Source organism: Drosophila ficusphila, unplaced genomic scaffold, assembly GCF_018152265.1.
Source record: "Drosophila ficusphila isolate 14025-0441.05 unplaced genomic scaffold, ASM1815226v1 contig_106, whole genome shotgun sequence".
In the NCBI taxonomy this organism is placed as follows: domain Eukaryota; kingdom Metazoa; phylum Arthropoda; class Insecta; order Diptera; family Drosophilidae; genus Drosophila; species Drosophila ficusphila.
In genome coordinates, this window is record NW_025063993.1 from 950,938 (window position 1) to 970,279 (window position 19,342).

The following is a 19,342-nucleotide window of genomic DNA, read 5'->3' on the forward strand; positions in this document are numbered from 1 at the left end:
GGAGGTGGATGGAATTTCTAGTCAGCACAGGTTTCTCATCGTACCTGATAACAAAGTGAATGTCAACGTTATTATTGGCTTTGATTTTCTGAAGAAGTTTACTGTTGTGCTGGAGAATGGAAAATACGCATTTACAGGAGGAGATGACGTCGTCGAAGTCGTGGCTGACCGTAATGTTTACAACGTGGTAAGTCGTGATACAGAGTTAGACGTACCTCCAAAATACAAGCCGGCAGTCGAGCATTTGATTGATAACTACAAGCCATCGAAAGTGGAAAAATCATGTCCTGTTAAAATGACAATAATTCCGAACTGTAACAACATTGCATTCAGGGAGCATCCAGGCCGATCATCAGCTGCAGAGCGAGAAATTATTCGCAAACAGGTCGAAGAATGGTTGCAGCAGGGCATTATACGTGAATCAAGCTCGGACGTGGCAAGTAAAGTTGTGCTAGCAAAGAAAAAGGATAAGACGTATCGGCTGTGCATAGACTATCGTGTTTTGAATACAATGGTACTAAAGGACCGATTCCCAGTTCCACTCATAGACGAAGTGCTTGACAAGATGCAAGGTGCAAAGTATTTTTCAGTCTTCGACCTCAAGAACGGTTTTTTCCACGTCGAAATAGATGAACCCAGCCGCAAATACACAGCATTCGTCACAAAGGAAGGACTTTTCGAATTTAATAGAGCTCCATTCGGTTATTGTAATTCGCCAGCGGTTTTCGTAAGGTATGTCACATATATTTTTCAACAGCTGATCAATGAAAATATTATGGAAATGTACATAGACGACATTGTTGTTTTTGGGCGAACAGCGCAGGAATGTCTAAGCAACATGGAGCGAGTCCTGAAACAAGCACAGCAGTACGGCCTTGACATAAAATGGTCAAAATGCCACTTTTTGAAGGAGCGTATCAATTTTCTAGGCTACGAGGTAGAGAATGGGCAGATATGGCCTGGTAAAGAGAAAGTTAAAGCTGTTAAACATTTCCTAATGCCGGTAAATATCAGAGGCATACAAGCATTTCTTGGGTTAACTGGATACTTCCGCAAATTTATTAAAAATTACGCTAAACCTTTAACAGAGCTGTTGAAAAAGATGTCGTTTTCAAGATAGAAGGAGCACAGAAGCAAGCAGTAGAACAACTCAAAGCAGCATTACAAGAAGAACCAGTCCTGAAGATTTGGAACCAGAGCGCTAAAACACAATTGCATGTAGATGCATCGAAACATGGATTCGGAGGAACATTGCTGCAGCAGCATGATGGCAAGTGGCACCCCGTTTTCTACTGGAGTAAGAAAACAACGCCACAAGAGGAAAAGTTGACCAGTTACGTACTTGAGGTAAAAGCAGCGTACTTAGCAACGAAGAGACTTCGACATTACCTGTTGGGTGTACAGTTCGACTTGGTAACAGATTGTGCGGCATTTAAGCAGACGATTTCCAAAGAAGATATCCCTCGAGAAGTTACGCCGTGGTTGATGTACCTACAAGACTTTACCTTCAATGCAGAGCATCGCGCAGGAACCAGAATGCAACATGTCGATAGTCTGAATCGTTTTCCAGTGATGATCGTAACATCAGAAGTTCACACACAGATCCAAAAGGCGCAGCAGAATGATGAACACCTAATGGCTGTCAGAGAATTACTAAAGCAGAATCCTTATGCAGATTATATTGTCAAAAACAGTATAATTTACAAGCAAGTAAGAGGACAAGATCTTTTGGCGGTACCAAACTGCATGGAGAAGGAGATAATAATAAACTCACACAACTTTGGCCACATGGGAACGCAAAAAACGATGCATGCAATCCAGCAGGATTTTTACATACCGCACTTGGAGAAGAAAGTTAAGCAGGTAATTTCAAACTGTATCGAATGCATCACACATAACCAGAAGCTATAAAGGCGACACACCCCTTTCAACGTTGCATGTGGATCACTTAGGTTCATTGGACATGACGTCGAAGAGCTACAAATATATCTTCGCTGTAATAGATGGCTTTTCGAAATATACTTGGATATTTCCTATTAAGTCGACCGGCGCTGAAGAAGTTATCAAACACTTGGAATCTTGGGTAACAATATTCGGCAGTCCTCACAGAATTATAAGCGATAAGGGAGCTGCATTTACATCTCACTCTTTTAAAGAATTTTGCAGCAACAACAGGATTGACCACATCGAGACGACTGCAGGTGTGCCAAGGGGCAATGGCCAGATCGAACGGGTCAACAGAGTTATCATTTCAGTTCTCTCAAAGATGTCAGAAGCAGAACCAGCAAAGTGTTATAAGTTCACATCGCAAGTGCAGCAGGCCATAAACGCACACGTCCACGCTTCAACTAGTTTCACGCCTTTTGAAGTTATGTTTGGCAAACGTATGAGAAACAACTCCAGTCCTGAGCTTTTGAGGATCCTTCAAGATGAGATGCTGGTAAACTTGCAAGACGAACGCAATCAAATCTGGCAGGAAGCTAGATTACAAATCAAAAAAGCTCAAGACAACTACAAGAAAAACTACGACAAGAAGAGAAAGAATCATCATGGTTTCCAGCTGGGAGATCTAGTAGCCATCAAGATGACCCAGTTTATAGCCGGAAGAAAGTTGGCCAAAAAATACATTGGTCCATATGAAGTCATTCAGGTAAAACGCAACAGCAGATACGACGTCAAGAAGGCAGCCGACTTTGAGGGTCCACTACAGACATCTCCTAGCGCTGATTTCATGAAGCTGTGGCGCTATGCTGATTTAGAAGAAGATGACGACCTGAGCGACGAGGAAGCTGAAGCATCTGGGACAGATGTTTTGCAGGATGGCCGAATGTGAAGTAATGGCAGTAGTAGAAGTTGGCAGTCCTTATTCATATCGATATGAGACTTCTTTCAACAGTCTTCAGCGATAGCCCATCACTCAGAAAGTAGAAGCGAGTCTTGGATCAGCGAAAAAGCAGAGAACGTGCAAAAAGTCGGCCGTAAAGTTGTAAAAGTAGTCAAGTCGCGCCAATCAGTTGCCAAATTGTTGTTCAACCTTTTTGAATCATTATAATCAACATTTTTGTAAACATTTATCCACATATCTATCCAAATAAACTTATGATAATAATCCCATTATCATACATACATACATATATATACATAAGATCGCGACTTTGTATAAATTCCAATTGCAATTTTTTTCCAATTGCATTTGTTCGGAGCAGACCGCCGGCACCTAATCTGGTGCGCATAGGTGTACCGCTGCAGATACTTATTTGTAATCCGCTCTTCAAGCCTCTCTTTGGTTATCTAAGATTGTTATCTATAACCGTCAAGCGACGGTATAAAGAAGCCGCGCTTTCGGCTTATCCCACCTTCAGTCAAAGCAATTACCCACTCGCTATATACATACACACACTGTTCGCGCAAAACGAAAAAACATAAGAGTTGCAGCTTCAAATAAACATACTTTAATTAACTTAACCTATTCGTGCGTTGATTAATTACAAGGGTGGCATATTGGATGTCCTTCCCACAAACATTTTGGTGACCCCGACGTGATATTCGTTCACGTAATATTCGTTCAAATCGGAGTCTGCAACTTAACTTTCGTTTTGGTTTAATATCGTTTAAACATTTGTCGTCGTTTGCTGGCATTCGGTCACAAACACACAACAGTGAATTTTGTACATTTCGCGCTGTGTTTATCAGTTCCTTTACTTTTGCTAGTCGGGCAAAATCTGTGCAAGAACAACAACAACTTGTACATAGGTTCCGTAACCTTTTTGTGACGCTTGGTGCCTTAACATTTTCGCGCTTTAAGCCACAGGGTGTTTCGTGCATAGAAGACTCGTTCAGAAATTACTTTTTACCTTTTATTTTTTTTGTGAATAATAAAATGCAAAATCCGGTGAACGAGAGTCAGCCTCAAAATGGCCCAAATGAAATTGAATTCTTTCGGGCCAAAGTACAATCCTATTTTCGGCAAATCAACGCGATGAAGAATTATTTGATGGCCAACAATATCGACCAATTTGACGAAGCCGATATTCATGCGCGGTTAAAGTGGATCGAGGCACAGAACTTGGCGTTTGATTCCGCCCAGACAGCGCTGGAGAGGCTGGACTTGGCCGAGCTTACGGGCGACACAAGGATGGAGTTTTCAGAAGTCGTAATGGATGTGGAGGCTAAGCTTAATCGAGGCTTGGAGGCTCAGTGAAAATCGCAATTTGCTGGGGCCACAGCTGCCAATTCGACGAGTTTTGAATTAACAAATAATCCAGATTTTTCGTTGCGGTCTAGAAAACCTCGATTACCAGCGTTGGAGATTGCGCGGTTTTATGGATCTTACTCCGATTGGCCGGACTTTTTCGCCACCTTCAGCGCGGTGATTGGAAATAATGAGGAGCTGACTGGTATCGAAAAATTGCAATATTTACGGTCTAGTTTATGCGGCGTAGCTCTGGAGACCATACGCTCGCTAGAACCTTCGAACAAAAATTATGAAATTATTTGTTTATAAATCGCTTTGATAATAAAGTTTTGCATTTTCAGGCACACGTGAAGGCTATATTAGGGCTGAAGGGTGTCGAGGAGGGATCAGCAACGGGTCTTCGGGAGCTCAGCGACTTCATAAATTCACATCTCCGAACAAATTTTAGACGGATTTCTTATTTACATCGTCGCTCACAAGCTGGACCAGAGGACTCTAGAAAGATGGGAAGAGGCCTTGCCCATTGCTGAGCTTCCAGCATGGACTGCCATGGAGTTGTTTCTGGAGAACAGGTGCAGGATGATGGAGAACTTTGATCAAGCCTTGGTAATCCAAACACCAGACCAGATACCACTCAAATGCAATTCTTGCCTCTGCTACGACCCTAAATTCTACTGTATGTCTGTTTTGCAATGGTAAGGACCATTTCCTGCCGAAATGTTCGCGATTTTTAAATTTGAGTCCAAATATTCGATACAGAGAAGCAAAGAAGATGCACCTTTGCCTAAATTGTTTGCGCAAGGGACATAGTTTGCAACAATGTAAAGCTTAAGATTGCAGACATTGTCGGATGAGGCACCACTCATTATTACACATGGCCTCGGACCCCTCAAGTTCGAACTCAATCTCATCTCCATCATCCGACCCGCTCCTGAATTCTCAGGCATTACCTTCCATTTCGTCAGCATTAGTTTCGCGCTCACATTCGCAATCTAATCAACATTTGGCGAACCCTCCACCCAGAGCCTCAAATAATATGCCGACGGAATACGTGTTGCTTCCAACTGCCATAGTTTACGTCAAAAACAGAGTTGGTGCTCTCACACCTTGCCGAGCCATTCTAGATTCGGGTTCCCAATTAAATTTCATTACTTCGCGCCTAGCTAGCCAGCTTAATTTGAAGCACAGGCGATCGCTCACACTCGTTTCTGGAATCGGAGAATCTTCCATGAGCGCTGATAGGGCAGTTGATATTCTAGCGCAGTCACGGGATGCAGGCTATCGTGCAGCATTCACAGCTGTAGTGACTCATAGTATCACTGACTATCAGCCTCATTTTGACATAAATGCAGCAGGATGGAGGATTCCAAAGGACATTTCGCTCGCGGATCCTCATTTCAACGATTCACAACGTATTGACCTCTTAATTGGAGCTGGTCTGTTCTTCGAAATAATTACTATGGGGCAAATTCATTTGGAAAACAACTTGCCAACTCTGCAGAACACCAAGCTTGGTTGGATCGTTTCTGGAGGGATATCAAGCATTCCAAATCATAAGTCTGTTTTAGCTGCCGTTATTAAGGATCCAGTCAATCATTCTGATGATGAAACGCTTACTGCTATTGTAAAACGATTTTGGTAAATAGAAGACGTTAGCTCAGCGGAGCCAGTTTTGTTGCCTGAGGACTTGCGGTGCGAACAACTTTTTAAGGAAAACTGCACTAGGCTTGAGAATGGTCAATACTCTGTTCGCCTCTTGTCCGCTTCAGGATTCGAATCATTAGGTGATTCCTATTCCCTGGCTCGTCGTCGTTTCAAGAGTTTGGAAGCTAAGCTAGATAGGAACCCAGCCCTGAAGGTTCACTATTCGTCCTTTCTAAAGGAGTATATAAACTTAGGACACATGTCCCTCGCAGCAAAGGATCCTACGGTACCGCAATTTTTCTTTACTCACCATTGTGTACATAAGCATGAGAGCACGAGCACAAAGCTTCGTGTCGTCTTTGATGGTTCTGCTAAAACGACTTCTGGTACCTCCTTGAATGACTTACTTCTCGCAGGGCCGACCATTCAAAAAAAAATCTTTAACATATTGCTTCGCTTCAGATTCTTTAAAGTAGCTCTTTGTGGAGACATCTGCAAGATGTACCGCTGCGTACGTGTTTCGTACCCGGATGATTTTTGGCGAGAAAATTCATCGGATGAGTTGAGTGTTTACAAACTAAACACGGTGACCTATGGAACAAAGCCAGCTGCTTTCTTGGCTATAAGAGCCATGCATCAGCTCTCTTATGATGAAGAGGAATCGTTTCCAATTGGAGCAGAGATTGTTCGTAGAGATTTCTATGTCGATGATTTAATTTCTGGGGGCGAAACGACTGAAGAGGTGAGAGAAATTCGTCGTCAGGTAAAGAATCTATTGTCGCGAGGACATTTTCCAATCCGCAAATGGTGTTTGAATGAGTTAACTGCCCTCAAAGGAGAGTCAGACGGCGATAAAGAGCAGCTTATTAAATTTCACGATGGATCAGATATCGCCAAGGCATTGGGACTCGCATGGGATCCTTCTTCTGATCAGTTCCTGTTCAATTTTTCTCAGATATCGTCAGGTCATAGAGTCACCAAACGGATCGCGTTGTCAACTATAGCCAAATTTTATGATCCTCTCGGGTTAATAACGCCAATTGTTACCAAATCTAAAATCTTCTTGCAATCTCTATGGAAGTCTAATGTGGATTGGGATGACGCATTGCCAGAGCCCATTCTTTCGTCATGGGGGGAGTTGACCTCTCAGTTGTCGATCGTCCAGAACTTAAAATTTCCACGATTCGTAACGCGTCTGCAAGCGACCATCCAGTTGCATGGATTCTGTGATGCTAGCACATCAGCTTATGGAGCTTACCTATATTTGCGGTCGGAGGACAATGAAAGCACAAGAGCTTATCTACTCTGCGCCAAGTCGAGAGTAGCCCCGTTGAAGGCCTTAACAGTTCCAAGATTGGAACTTTCAGCAGCACTTTTATTGGCAGAGCTTATCTTAAGCGTCAAGGAAACCATAGATCTCGATTGCGCCTTTCATTGCTGGTCTGACTCGACTATCGTGTTGGCGTGGATTAGGCAGCCTCCTAGGGAGTTCAACGAGTTTGTGTCCAACCGAATCGCAAAAATTGATGTTCCGACCAACCTCAATCCGGCGGATGTCGTGTCGCGAGGATGTACAACTAAAGAATTGCTGGAGCATTCTCTTTGGGCGAATGGACCTCCATTTCTTTTGCAGAACTCATCAGAATGGCCTTCCCTGCTTGATGTAGCAAAGGATCTTCCAGAGCGTCGTTCCGCGACTCTAATTGGAACCGTGTGCGTTGACATTTCTGTTAACTGCAAATTCCTTAACACGTTTGATAAGTTGCAGCGTGTATTTGCGTACGTGTATCGATTTATTTCGAATTGCAGGTCCAAGCCTTTACCTTCAAATAGCCATCTTTCCGTTGAGGAGATCAACTCGGGGACCGTACTTCTTCTAAGGAGCATCCAGCAGATTCATTTAGCCAAGGAGTATGGATTTCTTAGCCAGAGCAAGCCGTGTCCACAGAAGAGCAAGCTGAGTTCGCTGAGGCCAATTCTTGGCACCGATAGATTACTTCGCGTTGGTGGAAGACTGCAAAACGCAAACTTGGACTATGATACGAAACATCCGATATTGCTTCCCAAGGACCAACCAGTCACCAAAGCAATTATCGTGTATTTCCATAAAAAATACATGCACGCAGGATCGCAGGCGTTGCTGGCCACATTACGACAAAGGTATTGGCCGATTGGAGGTCGGAAGTTCGTGGCTAGCGTCATCAATAAATGCGTCAGATGCTTTCGGATGAGGCCTGTGACTTGGGAGCACGTCATGGGTAATCTTCCAGCAAATCGAGTTCAACCCTAACCCAGCATTTCACACGACAGGAGTCGACTATTGTGGGCCATTCTATCATAAAGCAGAGTCCCGGAACAAGGCACCGCACAAGTGCTACATCGCCGTCTTTGTCTGCTTTTCCACGAAGGCCGCTCACTTGGAAGTCGTCCAGGACCTCACAACAGATTCCTTCATAGCAGCTCTGAGAAGGTTCATCAGCCTTAGAGGCAGTCCGCGGACTATCTGGAGTGATAATGCGACTAACTTTGTCGGCGCCAAGAGCGAGTTAGGCGAGCTGAAGGAAATTATTTTTGAGCGAGCAACATATAGCTTCGATAGCTTCTTCGTGCCTAGCGGACGGGATAGATTGGAAGTTCATACCTCCGCGTGCCCCACACTTCGGTGGCCTATGGGAGGCCGCTGTCAAATCGGCCAAGTTTCACTTCTACAGAGTCGTTGGTCCATCCATCTTATTCCTCGATGAATTGAGAACTCTTGCCTACGAGATTTCTGCTATCCTTAACTCACGCCCCCTCTGTCCAATTTCAGAAAACGCTGAAAGCCTTGAGGTGCTAAAGCCGGGGCATTTCTTAAAGGGTTCCAGCTACACCAAATTTCCTGAGCCGGATGTCACGCATCTCCTTGAAGGCCGCCTCAGCAGATGGCAAATTGTGACTCAAATGCAGCAACTATTCTGGAGAAGGTGGAGCAGCCAATATTTATCACTTCTTCAGGAAAGGAGCAAATGGCGTTCTGAAGGATCTAACATCAAGATCGGAAGCATCGTGTTGCTGAAGCAGGACAACATTCCATCACTAAAATGGCCACTTGGCCAAGCCGGACGGCGAGGACGGCAAGGACGGCGTCGTCAGAGTAGTCATGGTCCGTACAGCTACGGGCATCATCAAGAGAGCCGTCGCTAAACTGGCCGTTCTGCCCGTCGATTCCCATCAAGTTGGAACCGTACCTCTTCCAACGGGAGGAGTATGTTCGGAGCAGACCGCCGGCACCTAATCTGGTGCGCATAGGTGTACCGCTGCAGATACTTATTTGTAATCCGCTCTTCAAGCCTCTCTTTGGTTATCTAAGATTGTTATCTATAAGCGTCAAGCGACGGTATAAAGAGGCCGCGCTTTCGGCTTATCCCACCTTCAGTCAAAGCAATTACCCACTCGCTATATACATACACACACTGTTCGCGCAAAACGAAAAAACATAAGAGTTGCAGCTCCAAATAAACATACTTTAATTAACTTAACCTATTCGTGCGTTGATTAATTACAAGGGTGGCATATTGGTTGTCTTCCCCACAAACAGCATTCTTAAATACAGTCCACATCCCAAACCTTAATAAAACATTTACAATAAATTAAAGCTGCAAAATTTAAATTGATAAATATAGTGCTACACACATATTGTAGGAGATAAGTAGTATACATATACATACAAATATATATAAGCACCTATGTATACATCACACATTTGTAAATACACATAACATAATTATCTATAAGCATATCTGTAAATTATCCCTAAGCTTTAGCAACATGTTGTTAGGATATATGCATACACACAATAAACATGCATTCGCATTTTGACTAGCAACGAGATCGCAAGCTTTTGATTGATCGGCCAACAAACGCGTGATATTTATTGAACAGCCCACAATCTCAGAAGTGGGATAAATACCCAAAACCTACAAAAAAAGTGCGATTTTCTTTTTTCTTCCACCATCCTAAAAGTGTTTAAAGAACAATTTGCAAGTGTGTGGTATGAAAGGTGTGGACCCAAGAAAATACTCAGTTGAACAGTTAAAAAATTGGCTGGGCCACCTTAAGTTATCCACAAAGGGTCCTAAAACTACATTAGTTGCCCGCATAAATCGAGTCCCAATTTCGATTCGAGGTAGCCAACCGCCGTTAGTTGTGAAATTGCTTCAGGAAGAACAACGAAAAGAAGCTGAACAAAAAATGGAAGAACAAAGTGAGAATTTCACAACAGGCGACGATCAGGCGCCGACGTGCAGCAACGCCAAGAATAACGACGCCAGCAACAACGAAATTTGGACTTGCGAGGAATTGCGTGCGAGTAAAATGGAAAACGAGCAGATAGAAGCAGGCGAAGTGGGTAGCCAGAATGACGAACTACAGAAATTAAAGAAAAAAATGGAACAGTTACTAGAGGAGAATGAAGGATTGAAAAATACCGAAAAAGAGCGAGAACCAGTGGGAGCAGGAAACAAGGAGAGCATGATGCTGATGAGTGCTAGCTCTGTGTCGCTAAACATCATCAAAGACATGTTGCCAGAGTTTGGCAACAAGTCGCCAGTCAACATTTGGGTTGCACAGCTTAAAACTGTTGCTGAAATACACAACCTAGACGACAACATGTTGCGGCTGCTGATCATGACGAAGTTGAAGGGCGAAGCACTAACCTGGTTGTACGATACCAATGACCGACTCAGTTTCTCAATAAACGAAATTTTAATTCAAATGATGGCAAAATTCGGCACAAAACAAAACAAGATGTGCTTGAGACGGCAGTTTGAGAAACGCAATTGGCTCGTAGAGGAGAATTTTGCCGCCTATTATCACCAAAAAATTTCGCTGGCCTCACAAATTCAGTTGGATGAAGAAGAACTCCTGGACAACATTATAGAGGGCATCCCAGACGACCATCTACGTCAGCAGGCACACATGCAGTGTTTCAAGCAGCCGGCTCAGATGCTGAAAGCATTTGAAAAAATAACACTCCCGAAGAAGGCAACGACATCGGTGAATTTGGAGAAGGCGAAAGGCGATGGGCAGCGTTTAAAAGCAGCAATCCGCTGCTATAATTGCAACTCCTTGGGCCACGTCGCAGCAGAGTGCCGAAAACCAAAGAGAGAATACGGGGCTTGTTATGGATGTGGCAGCTTGGATCATCGCATTGCTACATGTGATCAGAAGAAGAAGTCGACCAACGAATTTGTAAGGTATTTTAAGTTACAATTTAAAGCAAAAATTAATACTAGCATTTTCGCAGCGTGTCTCATCGATTCAGGGAGCCCGATCAGCTTCATAAAAATATCATGTTTAAGTGAATATTTTAAAAAATACAATAATAATGTTAATCAATGTGAAAAGACAAATGTTAATTTTGATAATTTTGACGATCTGAAAAATCATTTCAATTTTGATGTTTTTGAAAAACCTGTTAAAAATTATGAACAAAATTCTTATTTCTTTGGTATAAATAAAAGTAAATTAAATATCTTCGATAAAATAATTTGTTTTATGCCTGGTAAATATAGAGAAATTGAAATTGAAATGTTTGTCGTGGCAAACCAATCGATGAGTTATGATGCAGTGTTAGGAAGAAATTTTATTAAAGCATTTAATTATAAATTGACAAGTTCAATAATCAATGATAAAGAATATATACAAAAGGAGTGCCCTGAAATTCCAAATTATAAGACAGATGAGTTACAAAGTATAAAGTTAGACAAAGAGTGCCAAAATGAGTGTTTACCAAATGAGTGTTTAGAAAATGAGAGTTTAGAGTTTAAAGAAAATGAGCGGTTTGCAAAAGATTGTTTAGAGTTTGAAAAAAATGAGTGTTTACCAAATGAGTGCATAAAAAAGAAAGGTGTAAATAATGAATATAAAGAGAATGAGAGTAATTTAAATGAGTGGTTTAAAAATGAATGTTTAACAGATGAATGTCAGAAAAACGAGTGTACAACGGATGAATATGTTTCTGAAACTATTAAAAATGAAGATAATGTAAATTTGTTTGAGATGCTACCAATTGAATATCCTGAGGCTAAAGATGAGGTAAAATTGTGTGTTGGAAAAAATTGTAGTCAGAGTTTAAGCAATCAATTACAATGTTTATTTAAAAAATGTTATGAAAATGCAAGCAGACCAAAATTACCAGAAATGAAGTGGGAAATGAAACTAAATTTTGACAATATAAAACCATTTCATTATTCTCCTAGAAGGCTATCGTATGTAGAAAAAGAACAGGTTCAAAAATTAATTGATGAGTATCTGGCAAAGGGATTTATTAGAGAGAGCGATTCTGAGTATGCATCTGCAATTGTATTGGTAAAAAGAAGAATGGTGAACCAAGAATGTGTGTTGATTACCGAACTCTTAACAAAAGTATGTTGAAAGATAACTACCCGTCACCACTTATAGATGATCTGATTGATAAGCTGGCAGGAAAAAAGTTTTTTACAAAACTAGATTTACGAAATGGGTACTTTCATGTATTTATGCATGAAGACTCAGTTAAGTACACTGCTTTTACAACCCCGTTAGGACAGTATGAATGGCTCAGAATGCCGTTTGGGTTAAGAAATGCTCCAGCAGTGTTTCAAAGATTTGTGAATAAAGTCTTTGCAGATATGATAAAGTCAGGAGAACTATTAGTGTATATGGATGATATCTTAATAGCAACAGAGAGCAGTACCAGCCATATGAAAGTATTAGAGGAGGTGTTCAAAAGATTGGTCGCGAATAAGTTGGAGTTGAGACTAGATAAGTGTGAATTTTTACAATCGGAAATTAAGTATTTAGGATATATAGTGACAGGAGGAGAAATAAAACCAGATGATAAGGGAGTGCAAGCAGTCAGTGATTTCCCGGTACCAAAGAAAGCAAGAGATGTTCAAAGTTTTTTGGGTTTATGCTCCTATTTTCGACGTTTTGTTAAAGATTTCTCGACAAAAGCAAAACCACTGTATGACTTGATAAAAAAAGATAGAGAGTTTAAATTCGGATTAGAAGAACTTGAGTGCTTTGAATTATTAAAGAAAAATCTTTTAGAAGGACCAGTTTTAGCCTTATATAACCCTGCTGATGAGACTGAATTGCACTGTGATGCTAGCTCTTTAGGATTTGGAGCGATTTTGATGCAACGGAAAGTTGATGGAAAGTTACATCCGGTATTTTATTTTTCAAAACGAACGACAGAAGCTGAGTCTAGGTACGAGAGTTTTAAGCTAGAGATGCTAGCTATAGTGAATGCGTTGCAACGTTTCAGAATATATCTTCAAGGTATACATTTTAAGCTAGTAACAGATTGCAATGCATTAACATTGGCTTTGAATAAAAAAATATTAAGTCCAGCAATTGATAGATGGGTCCTTGAACTACAGAACTACGATTACATTCCAGAACACAGACCAGGCAAGAGGATGCAGCATGTAGATGCACTAAGCAGGTGTGTAGAGGTATTAGCCATAGATACTAACACTTTTGAAGAAAGTTTAATAATTTGTCAAAGTAAAGATGAAAAAATAAAAAGAATTAGAGATAGTTTGCAACAGTCTGAGCAAAAGCATTTTGAAATGAGAAATGGAGTTATTTATAGGAAGACAGATAGTGGTAGCTTGCTATTGACAGTACCGGAGGAAATGGAAGGACATGTACTGTACAAATATCATGATGAGTTAGGACATATTGGAGTGAATAAAATGATCGAAATTATATTGAAAAGTTATTGGTTTTCTCACATGAAAAATAAAGCTAAACGCCATGTAGACAACTGCCTTAAATGTATTGCATATTCAGCAAAGAGTGGAAGGGAAGAGGGTTTCTTAAATAATATACCAAAAGAGACTAAGCCATTTCAAGTAGTTCATGTTGATCATTATGGTCCTGTGGACAAAGGTAGACCCAACAAGCATATTTTTGTGGTGATCGATGGTTTCACAAAGTTTGTCCGTTTATATCCAACAAAAACAACAAGTACAAAGGAGGTGAAGATAGCATTGGAAGACTATTTTAGGGCATATAGTAGACCACGGTGTATTGTATCAGACAGGGGTAGCTGTTTTACGTCAGATGATTTTGAAAAGTTTCTAGAACAAAATGAAGTCAAACATGTTAAAATTGCCACAGGATCTCCCCAAGCAAACGGGCAAGTGGAGAGGGTAAACCGTATATTGGGACCAATGATCGCAAAACTAGTAAATTCAGAGAAAGGGTTACATTGGGATATGGTATTAGAACAAGTAGAGTATGCACTTAATAATACAGTTCAAAGATCAATAAAACAGCACCCAAGCAAAATGCTATTTGGAGTAACGCAAAGAGGTAAAGAAATAGACAAACTAAAAGAGGAATTGGAAGAACTGAATGGAGTAACGGAAGATAGAAATATAGAAGAAATACGAGAAACGGCTAGAGTACACCAAGAAAAATTACAAGAATATAATAAAAAAGCTGTGGATGAAAAGAGAAAAGAACCACATAAATATGAAGAAGGAGATTTAGTAATGATTAAAAATTTTGACACTAATGTAGGGATATGTAAAAAACTTGTACCAAAATATAAAGGACCGTATAAAATAAGTAAGATTTTGAAAAATGATAGATATATATTGGAAGATGTAGACAATTTCCAACAGTCAAGGATACCTTATAAAGGAGTGTGGGCAGTGGCCAATATGAAGCCTTGGTTGAGGACAGAGGCACATAGAGAAGATGATGTTGGAGATCAGGAGCACTCCAGTCAGGATAGGCCGAGTTGTAGGAGATAAGTAGTATACATATACATACAAATATATATAAGCACCTATGTATACATCACACATTTGTAAATACACATAACATAATTATCTATAAGCATATCTGTAAATTATCCCTAAGCTTTAGCAACATGTTGTTAGGATATATGCATACACACAATAAACATGCATTCGCATTTTGACTAGCAACGAGATCGCAAGCTTTTGATTGATCGGCCAACAAACGCGTGATATTTATTGAACAGCCCACAATATATATATAAATTCCATTATACATATATGCATCCCGTTTTTAGTAACTATATACTATAACGTTCAATATATATATGTACATATATGTACATCTCTTCCAGCAAGTGAAAAGTGCAAAGAGCAATAAATCCCAAATTAAAATTATTTTGTGTGGGCAAATATTTTTTGTCCAGTGTGTTTTTATTCCAAGTGCAGTTACTTAAGCAGCAAGCAAGGAACGAAAGCTCTGCATATATGTAAGCACGTTATGCGTCCAGCATAATTAAAAATCAAAGAGCAATAAACAAATAAATAAAGAGTGTTGTGCGTGAGCTGGGGCAAACATTACGCCTGGGAAACAATCGATGGCACTATCGAAATTTTCGTTCCAAAATTTCTGTGTTCCCGCAACCTCAAAGGAGTCAGAGCGTATGTTCAGCAAAGTTGGATTCATTATAAGTAACCGGGGTTTCGCTTAAGGCGAATAATGCAGACATTTTGCTATTTTAACAAAGAAATGCATGATTCATATAAAAATGTCTTTAATTTTGTTGATTTTTGTTGAAATACCTTATATTTTATGTTGATGGTATAATAGAATAGTTTTGACCATTTTATTTCTGTTTGTAGTAATTTATACAGCACTAAAAACCTTAATAAGATAAGAATTAAATAAATATGCAAAATGCTATCGATACTATCGAATTTTCGCTATGAAAACATCGAAAATATCGAATGGCGCGACCATCGATGATTTTCCAGCTCTAGCAAACATATTTTTTGTTGCCCAGTATGTTTTATTCCAAGTGCTTTTTACATCCAAATATATATACATATGTACACGCACAAATGTATGTCAAAGCCCAAATAATAATAATTACACTATATTGGGGGGATGGTGGCCCAGCAGGTAGAGCGCTGGCCTCCGGTCCGGAAGGCCCGGGTTCAAGTCGAGCCCCAGGCTCCCCGAGAAAAAAGAAACGGTCTCTTTTTCCAAATCTCCACCACTTCTATGCTCTATCGCTCACTTAACATTAGTAACAAATTTCGGCTCCCCGGACCCGCACACCCCCTCGTCCACGTTACTATGGACCCATCAATAGAATTTTCGTCACTCCTAGATGGCGCCAGGTGGCAACCCCACCGCTAGGATAAGTCGCTACTGGCTTATCACCGGTACGATTGAAAATCAATGATAATGAATCCTCTACAAGAAATTGTAGAGGCTCTAAGCTCCCGGGTGGAGTAACAGAATGTAAATTTTTTTTCCACTAACCACAGCATCGATAAAATTCCGCATCACAAATCCATGCATGCTCTTGTAATTTTTTCCAGTTGATATTAATATCCATTTTATATATATATATATATTATATGTTTATTTTGCGTTTTAATATTTTCTAAAGGCGCAAATTAATTAAAGGAAAACTCGAGACACAAATAATAATACAAATACATACATACGAAACACAAATTAATAATACAAATTCATAAATACGATTCAGCAGTTAATAAATAAAACTGATTAATTAATAAAAAACATACGTCGAATCATAAATTAATAAATAAAGATAATTAATTAATCAATTCTTTTTTTCCAACCAGTTAAAGGCAGCACCAAAGAATTTTTTGCTGTTGCGTATGTTCAAAAAAAAAAAAAAAATCTTTTTATAAAAAAAGTTAACTGTTCCAGTCCACTTGTTCTCTCTGATATTTTTGTATTTTAAATTCAGAACATCTCCAAATAGTTTTAAGACGTTCCATTCCACGCGTTTCAAGGCCTTATTTTTGCCTTATCCATTCCTCTGATCGGATTAATTCAACCGTGTTGAAGTTTTTCCTCCTTCGGGCATTACGTTCCATTCCACGTGTCCCAACGCATATTTTTTCTAAATATACTTGGTCTCCTTGGGTTTTTTTTCGCAATCCACAGACGTAGCAGAGGCAGCCCTCAATAAGTTTATCGCAGTGACTGATCGTCTCAGTCAGTTTGAAGCGAGACTTAATGGTCCAGGGCCTTCTAACCCCTCTTTGCATATATGCAATGTCCGTCGAGACCAAGTCCGGTCACTCTGGGACAAAGTCAAGAAGGAATTCGAGATTTGTCTGGAGACCATTACGGCGGCAGGCGCGGGGACCTCAGTTCTCCATAACAAGTACGACTATTGTTATTCGGTGTACGAAACTCTGGCAGCCCAACTCAGCGAGCAAATAGAGAAAGCAACGGCTCCAACAACTTCCACAAACCCGCAAAGCTATATTCCCTCCGGATTTCGCTTACCTCCATGTGACACCGAAGTTTTTGAGGGAGACTATTTAAAATGGCCAACGTTCAGAGATCTCTTCACGGCAGTTTACGTGAATAATCCTAGGCTCACACCAGTTGAGAAATTATTTCATCTCAACTCCAAGAAGCGAAAGCGATTGTTTCAAAATCCCCGCTTACCAATGACGGCTTCGCGTCCGCCTGCATATCGCTCCGAGAGCGGTTTGAAAACAAAATGCTTTTGGTCAACAGCCAACTCAAACTTCTCTTTAACTTGAGTTCGGTTGGCTAAGAATCTGGTCGAGCGCTAAAGGAGCTGCAGAACACCATACAAGGGTGTTTAGTAGCGCTAGCGCACTCCAATATTTCCACGGAGAACTGGGATTGCCTGTTGGTGTTCCTGTGCGCCAGTAAACTGCCGAAGTTGACCCTTTCCTTATGGGAACAGTCTCTGTCATCCAAGTCCGATATTCCGACATGGGAAGAAATGAACACATTTCTCAGTGAAAGATATCGGACTCTAGAAGCCATCGAGGACATGAAACCGAGTATTAGCGGTATAGCCTCGAAAAATCCTGTAGCTTCCAAAAAACTCAATTCCTTCGAAGCGAAAGTGAGCACAAAACCGAAGACTTGTGATTTGTGTTCAAAAGAGAATCACCCGGTCCGGATGTGCTCACGCTTCTTGCAAATGTCCGTGGATGCGCGCAGCAGCTATATTAAAAAGAAGCAGCTGTGCCTCAATTGTTTCGCGCGCGGCCATCAGCTTCGCGACTGCACGAGCACACACAGCTGTGCTACGTGCCACGGGCGACACCATACGCTGCTGCATCGGGGCGTTCCTAGCCCTTTGCCACATTCCACAATTAACGTTTCGGCAAACACACAACCTCCTGCAGCACCTGCGACGACCAGCTCATCCGGACAGCCGCCAGCAGTGCAAAACTATTTTGCAGCTGGATCCACGGCGGTGCTGCTAGGCACGGCAATGCTGGATATTTGCCATCTCGGGACGAAATATAGGGCTCTCGCCCTAATCGATTCGGGCTCCGAGGCGACTTTTATTTCCGAACGCCTATTCAGGCTCCTCAAGCTGCCATTCCGTCTCATTAACGCCAAGGTCTCCGGTTTGAATCAGACCGTTTCCGCACAGTCGACCAGGCTGTGTCATTTCGCGATAAGTTCGCCCTCCAAACCCGGCCTGCAGCTAAATACAGAAGCTTATGTGCTGCCAGAATTGGCAGGCAATCTACCATCTTATCCGATTCCGAAAGAAGCGCTGACTGGTTTGCCTAACCTTCCTTTGGCAGACCCAACGTTCTTTGACAGTTCCCGAATAGACGTTTTGATCGGAGCTGATATATTGCCATCCGTGCTGCTGAGCGGAACAAGAACAAATATTTGCGGCTCTCTTCTCGGTCAAGAAACCATTTTCGGTTGGGTGCTTACAGGCCCAGTGTCCAGCACACCAAACCATGACAGGGTCTCAGCTTTTACAAGCCAGATCAGCGAAACGGCAAATAGAGAGGTATTACCCAAGGTTGAAGCATGCCTTAACTCCCGGCCGCTCAATCCAATGTCCGAAAATCCCTCCAAGTTTCTGGCATTAACGCCAGGCTATTTCCTGATCGGGCGTCCGTTGTTTTCCACAGCTGAGCCCGAAATCAAAAGGGAAGCTCGGTCGATTATAAATCGACGGCAACATTCGAAGGCCCAGCATCAGCAATTTACTGTGCGATGGAAAGAGGAGTATCTAAAAGAACTCCATAAGCGCAACAAATGGCAAGCTCCAGACCGGAACATCCAAGTTGGGGATATGGTGGTTGTTAAAGAGGACAACATACCATCCAACGATTGGCGACTCGGCAGTCGTGTCGGTCTATCCGGGAGCCGACAGCCGGGTTCGCGTCATCGACGTGTTTACTTCGCGGGGCACTATTAAGCGCCCAGTTCATAAAGTTGTGCTCCTTCCGACAGAGGCTCAAATTATTCCGCAGCCCAGTCAATAGTTCACACGTAGTCGCTAACCATTCCGCGCGCTTACAACATATTCCATAAGCTGATAACGTTTCTTTCTTATTTAATTTTCTATTATTCCATTCTTTTTTTCATGTGCCTAGCATCATCTCGTATCTGCATCCGCAATGGCTCCTCGTCCAACTCCCCGCTCTGCGCAAGCCCTCGAAAAAGACGTTCCCGAGGTACGCAGTCCTACCGTTGCCGATTCTG

General features: G+C 41.5%; 2 protein-coding genes across 2 annotated transcripts; both read left to right on the top strand.

The window, feature by feature from the left end:
- Positions 1–6,338: 6,338 nt before the first annotated feature.
- Positions 6,339–9,113, top strand: LOC122319761. Its single transcript, XM_043207476.1, has 4 exons — positions 6,339–7,552; positions 7,649–8,097; positions 8,150–8,472; positions 8,937–9,113. Exons 1-4 carry the CDS (start codon positions 6,339–6,341, stop codon positions 9,111–9,113), a joined length of 2,163 nt encoding a protein of 720 aa, XP_043063411.1.
- A 5,422-nt stretch (positions 9,114–14,535) lies between these two features.
- Positions 14,536–19,055, top strand: LOC122319762. The gene is made up of 3 exons (XM_043207477.1): positions 14,536–14,617; positions 16,781–17,335; positions 17,407–19,055. The coding sequence occupies exons 1-3, from the start codon at positions 14,536–14,538 to the stop codon at positions 19,053–19,055; spliced, it is 2,286 nt and encodes a 761-aa protein (XP_043063412.1).
- Positions 19,056–19,342: the final 287 nt, after the last annotated feature.

Bases quoted from the DNA above. Each gene is read 5' to 3' on its own strand.
- LOC122319761 (XM_043207476.1), top strand. From the start codon at position 6,339: ATGTACCGCTGCGTACGTGTTTCGTACCCGGATGATTTTTGGCGAGAA. The intron at 7,553-7,648 runs GTGCGTTGACAT...TTCGAATTGCAG, and splicing joins GCGACTCTAATTGGAACCGT to GTCCAAGCCTTTACCTTCAA. The intron at 8,473-8,936 runs GTTCATACCTCC...CACTTGGCCAAG, and splicing joins GCGGACGGGATAGATTGGAA to CCGGACGGCGAGGACGGCAA.
- LOC122319762 (XM_043207477.1), top strand. From the start codon at position 14,536: ATGAAGCCTTGGTTGAGGACAGAGGCACATAGAGAAGATGATGTTGGA. The intron at 14,618-16,780 runs GTAGGAGATAAG...CGCAATCCACAG, and splicing joins CAGTCAGGATAGGCCGAGTT to ACGTAGCAGAGGCAGCCCTC. The intron at 17,336-17,406 runs GTTTGAAAACAA...CGGTTGGCTAAG, and splicing joins TGCATATCGCTCCGAGAGCG to AATCTGGTCGAGCGCTAAAG.